An 18455-nucleotide genomic window follows, 5' to 3' on the forward strand; every position below is an offset into this window, starting at 1 on the left:
GGTTTGGGTGCTGCGGAGTGCTGACAGGCTCAGCTTACTCAGAGTCAACCTGAGGGTCTGCTCCAACATGGAAACATGTGGCTCTGGTGCTGGCCCCCTCCAGGAGGGTGGTTGTCCCTCTCTATATTCTGCTCCGGGGTTTAAGCATCACTGTTGTGCATAAATGTTTGCCTGATGCCTCGAAGGGTTTCCGCATTGCAGCGTGAGCTCTTGCTCTTCTCCCCTTTCCCTGGCCACATCTTTTCCATTCTTCCAGTGAGAAGCATGGACCACAGGGGAAGCCATGTCCCAGACATCAAAGGATCATGATAAACAGTCCCCAGCCCAGTGCTCTGACAGCATCAGGCAGGCAGATGCCATTTGCCCTTGGTAAATCCTGCTGAGCTTCCCCCAGTCTCAACCATGTTCTCCCCAGGTCTGGACTACTGTGCTCCCTTGGAAGATATGCTCCATCTTCCTCCTGGGTATTGGATGGAAGCTGCTCAATGTTTGGCTTTCCAAACCTCTTCCCATCGTCTTCAAAGCTGGCCGTGATTTTTAACCTTCTCCAGTGATGAAGGACTTCTCCTGTTCTTGTACAGACAATGGAGAGCACAGCCTTGCAACACAACACCACTTCTGCACCCCTCCATTGTCCCAGGAACTGGCTGTGTCCAGATGTGCCCAGCTGTTCCTCACCTCAGTGCCCTTTCTGAAACCTGCCTTTCTCTGGATGCAGTTCAGCAGAGACCTCAGAGATGCTGAGGGGCTGGAGGCTGGGGCCAAGGAGGAGATGCTGTGAGTGCTGGGGTTGTGTCTGGGGATGGGAAGGCAAAGCTGGTGTTGTTGCTCTGTGCATCTCCCTGGGAGGGTCTGAGGTGATGCTGATAAAGGAAGAAGCTCTTTACCGTGGGGGCGGTGAGGCACCAGGTTGCCCAAAGAAGTGATAAATGCTCCATCCCTGGCAGTGTTCAAGGCCAGGTTCAACAGAGACTTGGGTGATGTGGTCTAGGGTGACGTGTCCTTGCCCATGGCAGGGGGTTGGAACTGGATGATTTTAAGGTACTTTCCAACCCAAACCATTCTGATTCTATGATTCTATGAAGCCAAGTTCTTCTAGGCAGGGACCAGGGACGGGACAAGAGGCAGCTCCACAGGCTACATCACGGGGAAATTCCCATTCCTAGGGGGCAGAAGGGGACATCAGCATCCATGAAGACCTCCATACCTCCACAGGGCTGTCCCCAGCGCAGTGTGCTACTGTGCCCAGGCTGGCCCCCAGCTCCCCCATGGCCCAGTAAGGTCTACCCTTATTCTACCGCTGCCCTGACCTCAGGACGTGCTCCCCTGGCCCTGCCATGTGCTTGTGGGGACCGTGAGCACTTTTGGGGTGTGGGAGGGTGGTGCTTGGACCAATGGGAGGGTGCTGGTCCCCACAGCCGTGCCTCGCTGGTCCCATCTGCTGCAGCTCAGAGCAGACTTCTGCTTCTGCAGGTGCTGCCCACACTTCTCCTCTGCACCCCAGCGGGGCGGTGCAGACACTGAGGAGCAGGACCACCACACGAAGGCATCCCAAGGACAGGGTGGGAGACAGCAGGGCTCAGGGCTTGCCCACATGGCTCAGAGCTTGGTTTATGCTGATCTGAGGTTTGCCAAAGTGGTGGGGGGCCGGAACATGGCCAGCCAGGCACTGGAGGCAGGTGAGGAGGCCATGGGATCCCCAGGCTGACCCTGCCATCCCCATCCCTTTGGATTCAGCCTCTCTCCCTTCCTTCCTCCAACAGCCCTCGGCATGGATGAGGCAGAAAGCCCCTACGAGAACATGCAGCCAGCGCCGGTGGCACAGGATGGGTCAGGGGACCAGCCCAGCACGGGTGAGTGCACGGCTGGAGCCCAGGAGATGCTGGCACGGGTCGTGAGAGGTGTTGTGGGGTGTTCCTGCTCCCATTCTTGAAGAGAGGAAGCACCCGCACCATGGCACTGGTGCCACCGAGCAGCGGGTCTGTGGGCTGACGGGGCTTTCCTGGCTCACCAAGTGATGCCTGCTGTGGTCTGCTGTGTCTTGCAGAGCGCTGGTCCTGTCGGTGGTGTCTCCCTGCAGGGCTGATGGCAACCTGCCTGCTGCTGCTGGTGGCCACCGTGGCACTGGGGGTTTGCTGTGAGTCTAGGGGGGAACTGTTGCGGGGCTGGGGTGGTTGGGCAGCATGGGGAGAGGGATGCTGCTGTGGGTGAACAGGGGTGCGATAGGTGAATGCCCAGGCACACTCCTCATGGCTGGGTCACTCTGTGCTGTGCCACAGACTGGCCTGTATCCCCCACACACTATGTGTGTCCAGCTTGCCTTCTGTCACTCATCTTCTGCGCCTTGCTCGCCATTTCTGCTGGTTGCCGTTCCCTTCCAGACACTGGTCAGCCTCATATCACTGCATCCTCCCTGTGCCTGCCCTGCTCTGTCTGCTCCCACCCCCTGTCCTGCCTTGACCTGATCTCCCCTGCCAGGTCCTGAGCAGTTCCCTGCCGTGTCTTTCCCATCCTTTGGGATGGTCATGTCCCCGCTTTGCCCTGCCCACCCTACTTCTCAATCACGGTCAGTTCCACATCCCCCTGCTTGGGCTGTCCCACTCCCTCCCCTTGCCTCCCACTCCCTTCCCATTGCCTTCCATTCACTGCAGCTGCCTTCCCATTGCCTCTCACTGCCTTCCGCTGCCTTCCCATTGCCTCCCAATGCCTTCCCAATGTCTCCTGTTGCCTTCTGATGCCTTCCTGTTGCCTTCCATTCACTGCAACTGCCTTCCCATTGCCTTCCATTCACTGCAACTGCCTTCCCATTGCCTCCGAGTGCTTTCCCGATGCCTTCTATTGCCTCCCGCTGCCTCCCCATTGCCTTCCATTCACTACAACTGCCTTCCCCTTGCCCCTCACTGCCTTCCGCTGCCTTCCCCTTGCCTCCAAGTGCCTTCCCGATGCCTCCTGTTGCCTCCTGCTGCCTTCCCATTGCCTTCCATTCACTGCAACTGCCTTCCCCTTGCCCCTCACTGCCTTCCGCTGCCTTCCCCTTGCCTCCGAGTGCTTTCCCGATGCCTTCTATTGCCTCCCGCTGCCTCCCCATTGCCTTCCATTCACTGCAACTGCCTTCTCCTTGCCCCTCACTGCCTTCCGCTGCCTTCCCCTTGCCTCCGAGTGCCTTCCCGATGCCTCCTGTTGCCTCCCGCTCCTTCCCCCTGCCCATCGCGGTGCCTGTGCCCAGACTGGCAGGTCACCCGCAGCCTGCGGGACGCGTCCCGGGAGCACGCGGCCGAGCAGGGCCGCCTGGAGCAGGAGCTGAGCGCCCGGGAGCAGCGCCTGGAGCAGTCGCGGCTGGAGCTGGCGAGGGCCCGAGCGGAGCTGGGGCGCGCGTGGCGGGACGGCAACGGCAGCCGAGCGGCGCTGGAGCTGCGGGACACGGAGCTGGGCCGCGCCAGGCAGGAGCTGGCCGAGCTGCACCGGGATGTGCAGCGCCTGCGGGGCGAGCTCAACAGCAGCCAGAGCACCGTGGCCGGCCTGCGCGCCTGTACGGCTATAGGTGGGTTGGTGGTGCATGGACACCAGCGGTGTCAGGGCACTGGCACCCCACTGGCTCTTTTGGCCACATGGTGGGAGCTTGGTGGTCTAAAGCTGCCTGGGTGAGACACTGAGCCTGTGATGTGTGCGGGGGTGATGTGGGGCTGTTTGTGGTCCCCATGCAAGGCACCTGTGGCTGAGCAAGCGCCTGAGCGGTGCCCTTGCCCCCAGATTGCTGCCCTTCAGGCTGGCTGCTGTACAGGGGCAAGTGCCTCTTCATCTCGTCGGAGAAGAAGACATGGGAGGACAGCAGAGATGAGTGTGAGAAGAAATATTCTCAGCTCCTGATCACGAAATCCTGGAGTCGCTGGACTGTGCCGGTAGGTGCTGTGGGAGCTGAGAGCAGCCAGCCCTGGGGTCCTCAGCTCAGCCAGCATTGCCCCTGGTCTCCCAAGACACCGGAGGGTGCAAGGCTGATCTCTGCAGCACATAGCTGGTGGTGGTGGACATGGGGTACAGAAGCCCTGACACCCTGGGATGGTACCCAAACTGGAGCAAAGCACCAGGGCTGCCCATCTGTCCTGTTCCAGCCTCAGGGGCTTCCTGGGGAGATTACCAGCCCCTGCAAACCCCACAATGCAAAGGCACTAAAAGACCCTTTTTCTTCTTCCCCAGACTTTCCTGAAGAATGCAGACATCCCATACTGGATTGGGCTACAGAAGAGCATCTTCCCCTGGTATGACTACGGCTGGCTGGAGGAAGGGGACCCCGATGAAATGGGAGTCTCGGATGCCTGGTTCTGGGTGGATGGCTCCGTTTATGAAAGGTACCAGTAGCACAGCCTCTTGCCAAAACCCCTCCCCTCCATCGTAGCTTTAGGAAATATTCTGAATCCCACTGGTAACCAGCCCCAGACACAAGCACAAACAGCATCAAAGCAGTTGAGGCCAAGGGTAGGTGGGCACAGTGATGAGATGCTTAGAGGAGGTGCAAATGGAAAGCCAAGACTTGGGGGAACGTGTGCAGGGTATGTGCAAGCAGGAGGCAGCGAGAGGGGGCAAAGAAACCACCAGTTTTATGTGAGGTCTGGACAAATGGTTCCAGCACCACCTCTATTCCCTATGTGCTTCCCTGCTCCAACCTGGAGGGAAAATCAATGGCTCCCTGCCACGTGCACCCCTTCCCCAGCTCACCACCGCTTCCTCTTGCAGCGTCTGAGAGCAGTGGGGAGGAACAGACCCGTCTGGGTACCCAGCCCCTGCCACTCCATCCACATCCTCACAGTGAGGTCTGCACCCCACTGTAGCCCCACAACCCTGGGCAGCTCCTTTTGACATCCACGTGCCCTCAGGGAGGGCCAGGACCAAGGCTTCTCAGCCACCCAGGGAAGGGCAGGGATGCATATGCTGAGGGTTCAGCTGTGAAATGAGTAGCGGAGGATCCCCCCTTTGACTGCAGCATTCAACCCCTCCTCTGTGAGTGTACAAGAGGCAGCCTCGGCAGAGGGTGGTGCATAGGGCAGCCCCCTGATGCGCTGTTTCCCTATCCAGGCCATGGCAGTCGAAGTCAAATGGGTCCTGTGCCATAATAAGCCGTGGGAACATCAAACCTGCTCAGTGCGCTGGTCCTGATGACCTGCACCTCTGGATCTGTGAGAAGGCAGCGGGGCCAAGCAACCCTTTCATGGGATGATGTCTGCTGGCCCAGCACTGCTGTGGTGAGTGCAGTGTGCCCAGGACAGGCTCTGTCGAGCCTGGGGTGCATGGGGCACATGGGAGTATGGGGGAAAGTGGGGAGCCTGCTGTGTTGACTCTGTCCTGAGAGGGATGCAGGCCAGACAAAGCCTACCTCCATCCTTTTGTTGCCATGGGAGCCTTTGAACCGCAGCAGCCCAGGAGACCCCACCAAGTGTGGTGCAACAAAGGGGCAAGATGGGGGAAACCCCTTTGCAGGCTGCTTTCCCAGCCCTGCTGCGTGCATCTCACCCTCTGCCTTCCCTTGCAGCACCTGCACCCCACAATCGCCTTTGCTTCAGCCTCACTGCACCCCTTCCTGGGATGTCCCATCCACGCGAGCAACCCGCTTCCCTCTCACTGACCCCTACCCAGGTCCTTCCCAGTGCTCCCCAGCGATGCTCCAGCATCACATGGGCTGGGGAGGCAGCAGCAGTGGCCGTTTGCCCCCGGCTGATGCGCTTCAGCAGAGCAGTACGGGCCCCACAGCCCAGCCCCACACCTGCATGAGGAACACTGGGTCTTCCAGAGCACAGGGGCTGGTGTATGATGAGTCCAGAGTGGAGCAAGAGCTGCTGACGCTCAGCACTGCAACACCCCCAGCACAGAGCGAGCTGTGGTGGTGGCACATCAGGACATGGGACTGGGGAACAGCACAGCCCCACACCAGGATGGGTCCTCTGCCACTGCAGGGACCTCCAGCCTGGCCCCGTCACAGGGGCAGCTTGGCCATGGCTTTCACAGAACTCAGGAAGCAGCATCCTCAGCATCCAAGGAGGGAAGCTGCACCTCGACTGCGCTGGCTCTTGGGGGTTTTGCTAATTAGAAATTAGAGCAATGACCTTTATGATTGCACGATGTGATGGTGCCTTGTAAAAGCAACTTAGGCACTTGCGCTCGACCAACGCACAAGACAAGTTACCAGGACTTTAAATAGTCACTACACACGTGCACGAGTGAAGATTAAGCAAAATAGCCCTGATGTAACATCACCACCAGGCGAGAGCAGAGGAAGTCATGTTCAACCAGGCGAAAATGTCCTCAGTTTATTATGGGGTCGTGAGTGCCATATATAGTTGATTAATTGCTATGTGAATTAGCTTGCTTGAAGAGCAGAAGGATGTTAAAGGCCGGCGTTTTGGAGGTGGCACGTGTCACTCCTCCGTCTTGTCCGCTGGCTGAACCCAGCTGCAGCAATAAAGAGACAGGGCTTGTCTGCTCTTTGCTTTCTTGTGCACCACCACAAACATAGACTCAGGGGCATGAACCCAAAGAACCTAAATAATAAAGGGAAATCACAGCCATTTCAACCCAGATGGCCACTTTGGGGATACTGAGATCTTGGCTTGAGCCATGCTGATTTGTGGTCCCCAAGAGGCTCCCCAGAAGCCCCAGCCAAGCCTGTGTAAACTCTCAGGGCCGCATCAGACGTACAGGAAAGAGACAGGAGCCCGAGTTTCTAGGACATTCATTTCTTATTGAACACTTTAAATAAGCCGGGTATATATTACTAGCAATTATTATTATTAATAGTAACAAAACCCACAAGAGTTCACCATTCACCAGTGCATTGTGCGGGAGGAAGGAAAGCTGGCTCCCACCCTTGCCAGGGGCTGGGCAGCTCCTTCCCCCCTCTGCCAGCACCCTGCTCCCAACCCTATGTGCTGGGGTGGGACAGTGGGTGCCGCGCTGGCTCAGCACCCAACCCCAGCACAGGGCATGCAGGGGCAACCCCAGTGCTGGCAATCATCCCCGTGCACTGCTCCATGTGCATTGCCCCTCTCCTGCTAGCCTCTCCCCATGTCAGGGGCTGGCTGTGCTCCCCACACTTATAGGGAACCATGGGGACACCCCCCAGCCCCACAAGGTCCCCCAACACACACACACATACACACCCCGACCCCTCTTCCCCCAGCCCTGCTCACCCCCTGGGTACAGGAGCTCCCAGTTCTCCCAGGGGAGCAGGCTTGCTGTGCACCCTTCCACAAGAGCCCACAGAGGGCTGAGCCCTTGGGGAAGGGGGGTCCTGCACCCAGGGCTTGAGCCCCATGGGGCACCAGCCCTGCTGCCCAGGAAGTGCTGGAGCACACTCAGGGCTGGGGGTGTTATTGCACTTCAGTCCCCAGCAGGGACCCAGCCCACCCCACAGATCCCCATAGACCCCCGAGACCCATCCAGGTGGGATGGGTGCCCGAGAGCCTCGGTGGCACCACAGTAGCCATGGCATGGGGCACCGCAGCCACCCGTGGCCACCAAGCACTGTTCCAGTGAAGGCAGACCATGGGGACACAGCTGGCTCCTGTGCCAAGGGATCTGTGGGGCAGCTGGAAGCAGCCCAGCTCCCCAGGAACCCCGGTACTAGGTCTATGCCTCTGGCAGCTTCAGACTGGGCTCTGCCAGCACCGGCCCTGGGGCTTTCTGGTGGCAGAAGAGGCTCTTGGACTCACAGTTGAGGTTCTGGTAGTGGGGTGGGCTGGGTGCCGGCCGGTGGCAGACAGAGAGGAAGCTGAAGCTGAAGAGCGTCAGGCAGCACCCAGGACAAGGCAGCACCTCATCCTGCTCCAGCACAGCACCGGAGCCGTGCCCAGGCAGCATGGCCGCACGGTCCGTCCTCTCCATCGCCGCGGCACAGGGAATACTGAGCTCGGAGAAGCCGTGCTCCAACTCGCTGCCCCATGCCAGGGGTTTGCTGATCACCACGTGGTTGTTGTTGAAGAGGAGCCTGTCGGGGACCTGTGGCTCCGGCTGCCAGAGTGGGGCTCCTGAGGATGCCGTGCGGATGAAGTTGTTGTTGGGGGGTAATAAGGTGAGCTGCTGGGGCTGAGGGCTGTCGGGGCTGCAGTCCATCTGCTCCAATGGCCTGGCGCTGGGGGGAGAGGCTCTTCCCCAAGCTGGAGGTGGAAGGAGAGATGGGGGCTGGAGGTCACCAGTGGGATGGGGGGACCCCACATCCAGCCCCAGGGCCCCCCTGCGGGGCAGCTCAGGGGAGGTGGGCAGTGAGTGGCACTTGCGGGGGGCAGCGGCAGGGGCCGAGAAGTCACACTGCACCTCCACGGCAGGCTCGGGGGTCACGGGGGTGCTGAGCTGCAGCGGTGCTGGGGGGGGCAGGTCGAACGTGAGGGAGATGACGGACTTGCTCGGCGTGTCGAAGAGCTTGATCTTGCCCCCCTTGAGGTCCTCACGCTGGGAGAAGGGGTTGATGCGGGGGGACGTCTCCTTGGTCCTGGCCCCGCTGTAAGGCTCCAGCGGCTGCAGCAGGGTGGGTGATTTCGGGGGGAACACGTCGGACTGGCTGCGGGACAGGCGCTGGTCCTGCGGCTGTAGGTGCTGCGTCCCCAGCTCACGCAGGGGTGACTGCTCACAGCGGCTGGCTGCCCTCTTGGATACCCCTGGATGGGAGCAAGGGAGCGGGTCACCAGCTGCTGGTGTGGGGTACTGTGGGGTGCTATGCGGTGCTGGGCACCCAACAACACACAGGTGCACCCCAAGAGACCGCCTCTGCCATGCAGATCTCATGCAACCCTGGTCTCCTTCCCCTACAGCTGCTGGGGTAGGATGGGACACCCCATACAGAATCACAGAATGGTTTGGGTTGGAAAGGACCTTAAGATCATCCATTTCCAACCCCCTTGCCATGGGCAGGGACACTTCTCACTGAACCAGTGTTACCCAAGGCTCTGCCCAACCTGGCCTTGAACACTGCCAGGGATGGAGCACTCACAACCTTCCTGGGCAACCCATTCCAGTGCCTCAGCACCTTCACAGTAAAGAACATGCCCCATCCTTGCACACCCCCATGGCCTGTCCCCAGGGCGCCCACCTACCAGTGAGCGTGGCTGCTGCCGCAGGCATGGGCAGGCTCTCCCCAGTGCTGAAGACGGTGTCCTCAGTGTCCTCGACACCCAGCTGGTGCTGCAGGATGCCCTCCAGGCACTGTGTGATTTCCAGGAATGAGGGGCGGGAGGTGGGCTCCATCTGTGGGCAGAAGGGGCTCCCGGTCAGATCTGCAGCCCCCCACACACCCCAGCAAAGGTAGGGAAGGGCAGGGGAGGTGGGAGGCTCACACTGCAGCAGTGGAAAGCGAGCTGGAGGAAGGCCGCCGGGCAGTCGATGCCCACCATGGTGCGGAAGGTGGTGACGTCCAGACCAAAATCCTGAGCCAGGGAAAAGAAGAGAAGTGAGGCTGGGTCCCCTGGACACCACACAGGATCTGGGATAGCCGGGTCCCCCCTCCCCACACTGACTGCATATCACCCAGGGCTGTGGACCTGGCAACACCCGCCTGGAGGGTCCCCAAGTTGGGGCAAGGCTGGGGGATGCTGAGACACAGACCCTGCTCTCTGCCGCAACAGTGTCCCCTTCTCCCACCCAGGCTGACCATGGGCCCCCAGGACAGGTTATAGGCAGAGAGCACCCCTGCCTGGGCAGCAATCAGGACACAGCACCCCTGATTTGAGATGCAGGCAGCTCCTGCACACGGGGCTCTGCCCAGCACAGCAGAATGGTCCCCTTCATTTGGTAAAGCAGCCCCAGTCCCGGTGCTGCTGCCCACCATTGTCCCTCCCCATCCCAGGGAGTCACCTCAGTGCGGGGCAGGTAGTCGGGGTCAGCAGGGACACGAGCGATGGTCTCGCACAGGATGATGCCGTACGCAAACACATCAGCCTGAAGAGAGAAGGGAGTGATGGGGGGCTCTGCAACCCCCATGAGATGGGCCCATCATTCCATGAAGCCACAGCCTCCCTCCTCCCTGCAGAGCCACACCAGCGGCCCTGCCACCCCACCACCCAGTTTCTTCCCTCTGTGAAGACCCAGGGCTGGAAAGCTCTGGCAGCACAAGCCTGGATAAAGCCCCAGGCACGGCATGCACGGAGCCTCACCTTCTCGTTGTAGATCTCCCCTCGGAGCACCTCAGGCGCCATCCAGTATGGGGAGCCCACCACAGCCAGCGGCTCCTTCTCGCTGCCTTCACTGGGGGACATGGTGGGACATCAGGGGTTACCTGCAGCCTCCTGTCCAGCCTCCCACCGGGACAGCCCAAACTGCCATCTCCATCTCCCTCCCCGGGCTAAACCTCCCTCAAGCACCCATAAACTCATCTCTCCGCACCCACACCTTCTCCATCCCCTCACAGCCAGCCACGTCCATCAGCCCCACACATCTCCACCACTGGGGAACACCCCCACTGCTCCCACCCCTGCCCTTCTAGCTGCATCCCCAATGTCCACCCCTCCCCAGCTCCTGCTGCAAGTGGGCTGGGAACCCCTCACAATAAGGATGGGGACAGATGGGTGGACACTGCCCATGTACCTGTAGTTGGGGATTTTCTCTGCCAAGCCGAAGTCTCCCACCACTGCTGTGTAGCCATTGGCCTCGCAGCGCACAAGGCAGTTCTGGGGGCACAGGAGGACCCATCACATTGACTGCGCCATCCTCACTGCTCCTGGGATGGTGCAGCCAGCACAGCACTGCCAGCAACGTGGGTATGGGATGAGGACAATCAGGTGCCTTTGGAGCCTGCTGTACCTTGGAGGTGAGGTCACGGTGGAAAATGCCCTTGGAGTGCAGGTAGCGCAGGCCACAGGCGATGTCGAGGGCCAGCTTGACACGCACGGACCAGGAGAGGGGCACGGGGCTGTCCAGCAGCTGCTCCAGGTTCCCACCGTTGATGTACTGATGGGAAGAGACGGGCCACTGCACCTCTGTGCCCCCCTTCCACCCATAACCAGACGCCCGTCTCACCCCAACACGCCTCCCAGCCGCCCCACAGCACTGCCCTGCAGCAGACTTCGCCCTGCACGCATGCCATGGGCTGAGAAAGTGTTCCCACATTACTGTCCCCTCCCCAACCCTGCAGGACCCCCAAGACTCACGGACATCACTCCGCTCTCACCTCCGTCAGTGCATGCAGTTGTCCCTGGTGCACGCACACCCCCATGAACCTGCAAGGCAGAGGCGACCTGAGCATAGCCACGGTGAAGACCAGCCCTAGGAGCTCATCCAGAGCCAGCAGTAGCTCCAAACCCCTCAGGCTGGGGAATAGGGGACATGGGGACGACAGGTCCTACCTGAGGATGTTGGGGTGCGAGAGGCGGTTCATCAGCTGCACCTCCCGCAGCATGTTGCCCCTGTTGCTGGTCAGCTTGTTCATCTTCAGCACCATGACCTGCCCCGACTGGCGGTGCCGTACCTAGAGGCAGGGTGTGCAAGAGAGGCTGAGACCCATATGTCCCTGCAGCACCCCTGCACATGAGGCACAGGGCACCTCAGGGACCGCTAGAGCTAAGGTGGGGGGTCTAACAGCACAGCAGCATGCCCAGTGCTGATGATACACATCCCATCCTCCTTGGGGCACCCTGCTTGTCGTGCTCTCCCCATTCCATATCCATTCCTCCCAGAGGCTGCAGCATCTCCATGTTGTGACCCAAACCCTGCTGCAAGGCCAGGCAGATGCAGGATTGGGATGCACCAGCAAGCACCACAAAACCAGGGTATTTCTGGGTCAGCACCATGCAGCCAGACCCTACCAGCATGGGTTGGAAGACAGAGGGTGCCTATTGCCCCCCTAACCAGACCAAACACTGTTCCAGAGCATGACCCCAGCCTGGTGGGGCACGGCGCTAGGATAAGGCTGTATATTTAGCCATCCCCAGCCTGACGCTGTCATGCGAGCTGGAGCCTGGTCTCCGGCCAGGAACAGCAGCTGGGAGTGTGGCCAAGCACGGACACTTCGGTCCTGCACCCCCGGCACGTGCGGGACAAGGGATGAGCACGGGATTCCCTGTCCCAGCACCATGCTGGGGTGTGGGGGGGAGGCTGAACCAGTGCCGAGTGTCCCTTCCTGAGCTCGGGGTGGGATGGGATGGGACCCCCCCTCGGAGCAGCAGCCAGTGGTGGGGACAACCCAGTGGATCCCAGCTGCCCCCCCGCACACACGGAGCGATCATGGAGGCGCAGGCATTCCTCGGCGCTGCCGTCAGCTCCCTGCTCTTCTCCTTTTTAGTCGATGCTGGTGGAGGCTGTGGCGCTGGTGCCAGCCCCTCCTCACCTCCCTGGGCAAAACAAGGGGTGCCGGGTGGAGGCAGGGCCCATAGTGCCCCCCATCCTGCTTTCAGCTTGGCCTCTGTCCCCATCACAACATCTGGAGCGCTGAGCCCTCTGGGGCTCTCTTTGCATCCCACAGCTGGCATTGCTTTGGGAAGCAGTTATCCTAGGGTGCGCGCTGAGGTGGGGACCCATCCAGCACCCAATACCCAGGGGATGGGCAGCAGTTTCCCCACCAAAAGGTGTGGGGGGAAATTAGTGCTTTACAAAGATCTAAAAGTCTGGGTGCACCAAGGCGAACCCAGCCACAGGCAGAGTGGTACAAGAGGCAATAGCTCAGCCCTGCCCAAACCCACTGTGCTACCAGCGGCTCACTGAGTTCATGGAGAGGCTCAATAATTCAGTAGTTGCCTGCCTGTAGCTCTCCACTCTGGTTACACGCGTGTCACCTCCAGGCACGGGCCACATAGCAGCAGAGATCAGGATGGACCCTGGACAAGCAAGGGGCGAAGGGACACTCCTGCCACCGTGGGTCCCCATCCCATCCCACCGCCACGCTGAAGAAGAAGGGAGGATGGGTTTCCCCATGCCTCCTCCTTCCTGAGCACTGCACAAAGCTCCTGGGCTCAGGAAGAGCGCATCCTCGGGGGCTCCACGTGTGTGGATCACAGCTCCTCAAGCCTTGCACGCACCCATGGCGCCCCATCTAATGACAACACAACCCCTCCCCATGCCCACCTCCCTGCTCACCCCATTCCCTGCAAGGCCTGGCACGATGCCCTAGGGCTCCCTGCCCACATCTGCACCACCAGGCAGGGCAAAGACCCTCTCACCTCATACCCACCATCATTTCCTTCTTTCCACCCCATCCCCACATGCAGGGCGGCATCAGACACAACATCAGGGCTCCCGACCTCTGCATACCCCTGGCGCTGGGTGCCAAAGCCCAGCATTCCCAATGGCAGCGCTGCTCTCTTCCCTTCCCACGCTGGCAGGACTGGCTGGGTCGGTTTGGCTGGCAAGGGCAGCTGCCAGGCGCCAGGACTGGGTTCCACAGCACTGTGCCCTGCCGGGATGCCTGCGGGCGGCGATGCTCCGGCGCCAAGCCATGCGCCCACGATGGGAATGCCGTGGGGATGGCTGTGTCCTTGCCAGCAATGGCATCTGTGCATAAGGGAGCAGCCCCCAGCTCAGCCCCACACGGTCAGGATGTGCCTGTGGATTCATTCTGGTTACAAAGCCTCCTGCCACTGCAATAGGCTGGGTGAGTGCAGCCGTGCGGGGTCTAATGCCTGGAGGACAGGGAAGGCCTGGTGAAAGTCCCTTCCCCAGGATTTCTCCCATGCCAGCACAGCCCTGTCCTGAGGCCCTCCCTCTGCGACTCCATCCCCAGGGGCACGGAGGGCTGTGAGGAGAGCCCCAGCCCCACACCCATGGGGCATAACCTCCCTGAGGGCATTCATACCCCGAGCTTGCTTGCAAGGCCCTATCCTGCTGTCCCACTCTCATGCTCCATGCTCACTGCCACTAGAAGGGGTTATGCCCCCTTGTGCTGCCCACAGCTTCCCACATGTGCCGAGCGGTTCACCCAGCCTGGCCAGCCGTTAGCACCAGCCCAGCACCCTCTGGAAGGAGGCAGAGCAGGAGAGGGAGCAGTCCAGGACCCCAGGCAGGATGCAGCTCAGAGCCAAAGGGGTTTCCTTCCTACTGTCACCCAGGGAAGGCAGTGGGCAGCAGAGCCTCTCTGGGCAGCACGGCTGGGTCCCCCCTCGCCTCTCCACACTCTGGCACGGAGCCCAGGAATCCCAGCGCATTCCCGGGAGCTGAGCTCAGCCAGGCAGGCGTGCTGGGGCACGGGGGGGAGGACAAGCCACCAGTCCCTCATCCAGACACCATGCAAGCCTTCATGATGTGACACAGCCCCTCCATCGTGTGCTGCATGGGGGTGCCCATGAGCTGGGGTGCCGTGGAGTGTCGGTCCCCATCCCATCTGTTGGCAGCACGTGGGGCTGGGGGATGGGACAGGGCTGGCTGCGGGCCCCAGCCTGGGCACAAGGGATCTAAGCTCTTTTAGCAGCGGAAATTAGAGTCTTATTTAAAGAGCATGCTAATCAGAGCGAGCAGACGGCCCGCTCCCTCCCCACAGCCGGTGATACTGTCTAGACACGGGGTGAAAACACCACCGCCACCTCCCCATCTGTGGGTCTCAGCAGCCAGCTCCCCTGCACCCCGTGCTGGGGATGGGCTCACAGCCCTACTCACTGCCCGTCCCCTTGTCCCACTCTGGCGCTGGCAAGGCACAGTCGTGCAGGGACATCATCCTGCAGCCCTTGGCCTGGAAAGGCCAGCAGGGAAAGATGGGGGGGGGCAGGTAAATGAGCTAGAAACACCACCAGTAATCCCACAGCCACGAGAATCCCGGCAGTGCAACAGGTCTTCTACCATGTGGGACTGGAAAATCCGTTCATTGCACAGAAAAAAGGGCAGAATCAGTCAAGACAGGTTCCTCCAGGGCAGCGAAAGCATCAGGGCACATACAGCACTACCTGCTCCCCGCAAACGCTTGAGCTGAGGAGCAGCTCCACGGGCACACCAGCAGCACCAGAGCATCACCGGTGCTCACCACCAAGGCCAGAGCACACCCCGTGACAACGCAGCAGAGGCGCCAGCAGGTCGCCAGCTAACACAGGCACAACATGTGCCCAGCACCTGTATCTCCCCAGTGGCAACAGCAGAGCCAGGGCTGCTCCCTGCCTCCCACGGCTGGCTGACCTTGGTAAATCCATTTCCTCCCTGCCTGCCTTGGTTTCCCCATCTGTGTCATGCCGCTCCACCCTCCTTTGTAAACCAATGCAAGGTCCGCTGATGGAGGGCAGCAGATAAGAGCGAGCTGTGTCTTTAGTTGCAATGGTAAACTTGGAGTAAATGCAAAACCTCAGAAGTTGGTGGGAAGTGATGCTGAAGCCTTCTCCCAGGTTCTATCCACTCTGGGAGCTGCCAATTCCCCCCTGGCCCCAGCACCATGGAAATGGGGTGCCTTCCCAATGGTCTGCACCATGGGAAGCAGTATCTCCAAGAGGCTGTGCAACAGCAGGGCACATAAACTGCAGAGCTGGATGAGTGAAGACCTCTGAATACACCCCCCCAGACAGTGAAGTCAGGATGCTGCTTGCAGCCCTGCATCTGCTGCGGACCACACTTGGTAAAGAGAGGGATTTGGGGAAGAGGTGATATCTGGCACAAACACACCTGGGTCAATCTGCTCAGTCCAACAGACTGATGATGAGAGGTGGGGAGGTGGCTCACTGCACGGTTTCCTTCTACCTGGAAAACGGGTGGGCCTGCTGCCTCTGGAATCTCACAGGGAAAGGCAATGAGAACCAGCTGCTGCAGAAGGAAACTCACTGCAGCACAGAGGGGAATCAGCTGGGAACAACCACCAGGGCATCATTTCATCACTGGTGTCTCCCGTTTGCTCTGGACAGCCCTTCCGCAGAAGCACTTGGCTCAACCCAAGGGCTCAGACTCACTGAGTCCTTTTGGTTTTAATGCTGGTTAAGACAGACACCAATGCCCCAGCAACCTGGCTGGGTGCACACCAGTGCTGAGCTACCTGCGTAGGGACAGAGAGGCTCAGGTCCCCTCCCTGTGCCCCGTGCCTACCAAGGCTGGAATGAGGCAGCAGCCACAAAGAAGAGGGGGCTGCAAGTGCCCACGGCCATGGAAAGCAACAGCAGGAACAAGGGCGGTGGGAGGAAATCGGGTCCTGTGCTGCCCTGCCAAGCTCCATCCTCCTCGCACGCTCAGGCAGCCAAACCCCAGCTCAGATCATGGGCCTGCCCCACCATCCTGCTGAGCTCTTGGACTCAACCCACCACACGACCACAAAGCCCCATCTGGCCCCCTCCTGGCCCTGCCTCCTCTTCAGCAAGCACACACATCGTCAGCTCCTGTTGCCTGATCCAGCTTCCACCCCCCCCACAACCTCCGCCTGTCCCCCAAATCCCACATGGAAGTAGCCCCATAAGAATATGAACAACAGGTTGGAGAAGGAGTGCTTTGTGGCTCCCGCAGGGCCTGGGAAAACAAACAGCAAGGCAAGGAGAGACCACGGCCTGGCCGAGACACGGGAGCATCCATTATTAAAGAGCCATATCCACACTGGCATTATTAAATGCCTTCCTCTGCTCTGAGGTGCTGCCACATGCTCCAAGCCAGAGATCGATAGCAGGAATCCAGCCAACAAAAAGGTTCTGCACGGGCAGGAGGGAGCACGAAAGAGAGGGACCCCTCTGCATGCCTGCCATGGCCCCTCGCAGAGCACCTCTCTTATGGCTGCCCAGCAGCCATGTCTTTGGGTCTCCCTGCTGAATGAGGAACGGCAGCAGGGCTGGAGAGGGGACCCCAGGGTCCCGTTGGGACATGGATGCCCTGTTGTGGTGAGAGGTAGCAGGGGTCCTGCCCAGCCCAAAGCTGCCCTTTGAGGGTGGTGAAGCCACCAGAAGTACAGCTTAAGAGGAGCCCTTGCCCAGCAGCTTGTGGTGCCTTAGGTGATGCCGAGGACGAAAACAAGTGCACGCCCCCCCCCCCCCCTCCGCCTTGGACGGGGAGAGGCGGCTGTGGCAGCGCGGCAGGGCACAGCCCCTGGGCTCTTGGCAGGGTACCATCACCACGCACTGTTGGGACCCTGAGCTCCCCACCAGCACCCATGCACCCCTAACCAGGGTGCAAGCCACACGCAGCCATTCCCACTCCGTCAGTCCCAGAGACGACAGAGGACAAAGGCAGCTACGAGGTCCCAGCCGCGGCCAGCCCCATGCGGGGTGCCCCTGGCTCCCGTGGCACATCCTGAACATCCACCTGCCCAGCACAGGCTGGAACAGGTCCAGCAACGCTGGAAATCACCCCGGCCCGGCTGCAAACATCACCTCCATCCCCTGCCATAGGCACACTCCAGGCCTGCCAGGCTGTTAGACGGGGAGCCCCCGGGGCCGCGCTGTCCGCCACCCGCCACCCCACCGCTGCCCCGGCCCTCCCCGCCGCTGCTTTCGGAGCGCTCAGCCTCCCGGGAGGTAAACACAGCCGGGGCTGCCGCCCCCTCCCCCTGCACGGAGGGACGGAGGTCGAACACCCCGGAGGGACCGGGCTCCCCGCACTCCGTGTCCCCGCATCCCCACCGCCCAACTACGGTGCATGGGGGTGCTCCAGAGCCCCCCGTCCCGCACCCCACCGAGGGCCTGCGCGGGAGCCGGAACGCGGGACGCCCAAACCCGTCGGGACGCCGGGCTGACACCGCCACCTCCGCTCCCTCCCCGCACACCTTGAAGACCTCGGAGAAGAAGCCGGCGCCGATCTTCTCGCAGTAGAAGTCGTCGATACGCGCCAGGGTGGAGACGGCGCTGCGCAGCGCCCGGTACGAGGAGGGCCGCAGCCGCCCGCAGCCCAGCCACGGCCCCGCCGCCTCCCCTTCGCCCTCCCCGGGCCGCCGCGGCAGCTTCTCCCACTCCATGTCGGTCCCGCCGAGCACCTCCAGCGCCATTCACATCCCCGCACGGGCGCGGCCGGGGCGCCGCCGCCGCCGCCTTCCCTTCCTCCCTCCTCGGCCCCTGCCCGCCCGCCCGCCCTCCCTCCGCCGGCCCCCCGGCCCCGGGGAGATGCTCAGCCGCGGCGGCGCGGGGCGGGCGGCTCAGCGCTCATGGCCCGGCAGCAGCACCCCGACCCTCCGCCGCGGCCCGGCGCTGCGCCTCCGCCGCCCCGAGCCTCTCACAAGCGGGGCGGAGCCGGGGCGGGGACAGCCCTTAACTCCTTGGGACCCGCCGCCGCGCCCAGCGGAGCCTCAGCGATAGCCCCCAGGATCCCAAGGACGTGGGGGCTGCCCCATCCCTGGCAGTGCTCAAGGCCAGGTTGGACGGGGCTCGGAGCAACCTGCTCTAGTGGAAGGTGTCCCGGCCCGTGACGGGGGATTGGAACTGAATGAGGTCCCTTCCGACCCAAACCATTCCGTGATTCCACGATTCTGTGATCCTATGATCTGACCTCCCCATATACGCAGCCCCACCTCACAGTGTAGTGGGTCCAATTCACCCGCACGAGCTGCCGCTGCTACAATGGGTCCCTTTGGTCCAGACTGGGATGTCTCACAGCCATCATTACGATGG

General features: G+C 61.2%; 2 protein-coding genes across 2 annotated transcripts; one reads left to right on the forward strand and one right to left on the reverse strand.

The window, feature by feature from the left end:
• Positions 1–1594: 1594 nt before the first annotated feature.
• Positions 1595–5871, forward strand: LOC136005159 (B-cell differentiation antigen CD72-like). The gene is made up of 8 exons (XM_065662399.1): positions 1595–1679; positions 1764–1853; positions 2048–2137; positions 3227–3541; positions 3751–3899; positions 4195–4346; positions 5071–5237; positions 5525–5871. The coding sequence occupies exons 1-7, from the start codon at positions 1595–1597 to the stop codon at positions 5210–5212; spliced, it is 1023 nt and encodes a 340-aa protein (XP_065518471.1). The 3' UTR covers positions 5213–5237; positions 5525–5871.
• An 838-nt stretch (positions 5872–6709) lies between these two features.
• Positions 6710–17911, reverse strand: TESK1 (testis associated actin remodelling kinase 1). The gene is made up of 10 exons (XM_065662552.1): positions 17618–17911; positions 11322–11443; positions 11147–11195; positions 10780–10926; positions 10564–10646; positions 10134–10224; positions 9835–9918; positions 9318–9407; positions 9078–9228; positions 6710–8642 (listed from the first exon to the last, which is right to left on the reverse strand). The coding sequence occupies exons 1-10, from the start codon at positions 17834–17836 to the stop codon at positions 7618–7620; spliced, it is 2061 nt and encodes a 686-aa protein (XP_065518624.1). The 5' UTR covers positions 17837–17911; the 3' UTR covers positions 6710–7617.
• Between the last annotated feature and the right edge of the window lie 544 nt (positions 17912–18455).

The sequence above is a fragment of the Lathamus discolor genome, chromosome Z, assembly GCF_037157495.1.
Source record: "Lathamus discolor isolate bLatDis1 chromosome Z, bLatDis1.hap1, whole genome shotgun sequence".
NCBI lineage: Eukaryota > Metazoa > Chordata > Aves > Psittaciformes > Psittacidae > Lathamus > Lathamus discolor.

What these genes read in the sequence shown, in the direction of transcription:
- LOC136005159 (XM_065662399.1), top strand. Translation starts at nt 1,595, where the DNA reads ATGGCTCAGAGCTTGGTTTATGCTGATCTGAGGTTTGCCAAAGTGGTG. An exon ending in CAGCCAGGCACTGGAGGCAG is followed by an intron (nt 1,680 to 1,763) that starts GTGAGGAGGCCA and finishes TTCCTCCAACAG; the next exon opens with CCCTCGGCATGGATGAGGCA. An exon ending in CGTGGCACTGGGGGTTTGCT is followed by an intron (nt 2,138 to 3,226) that starts GTGAGTCTAGGG and finishes GCCTGTGCCCAG; the next exon opens with ACTGGCAGGTCACCCGCAGC.
- TESK1 (XM_065662552.1), bottom strand. Translation starts at nt 17,836, where the DNA reads ATGGCGCTGGAGGTGCTCGGCGGGACCGACATGGAGTGGGAGAAGCTG. An exon ending in GAGAAAATCCCCAACTACAG is followed by an intron (nt 10,225 to 10,563) that starts GTACATGGGCAG and finishes CATGTCCCCCAG; the next exon opens with TGAAGGCAGCGAGAAGGAGC. An exon ending in GGGAGATCTACAACGAGAAG is followed by an intron (nt 9,919 to 10,133) that starts GTGAGGCTCCGT and finishes TTCTCTCTTCAG; the next exon opens with GCTGATGTGTTTGCGTACGG.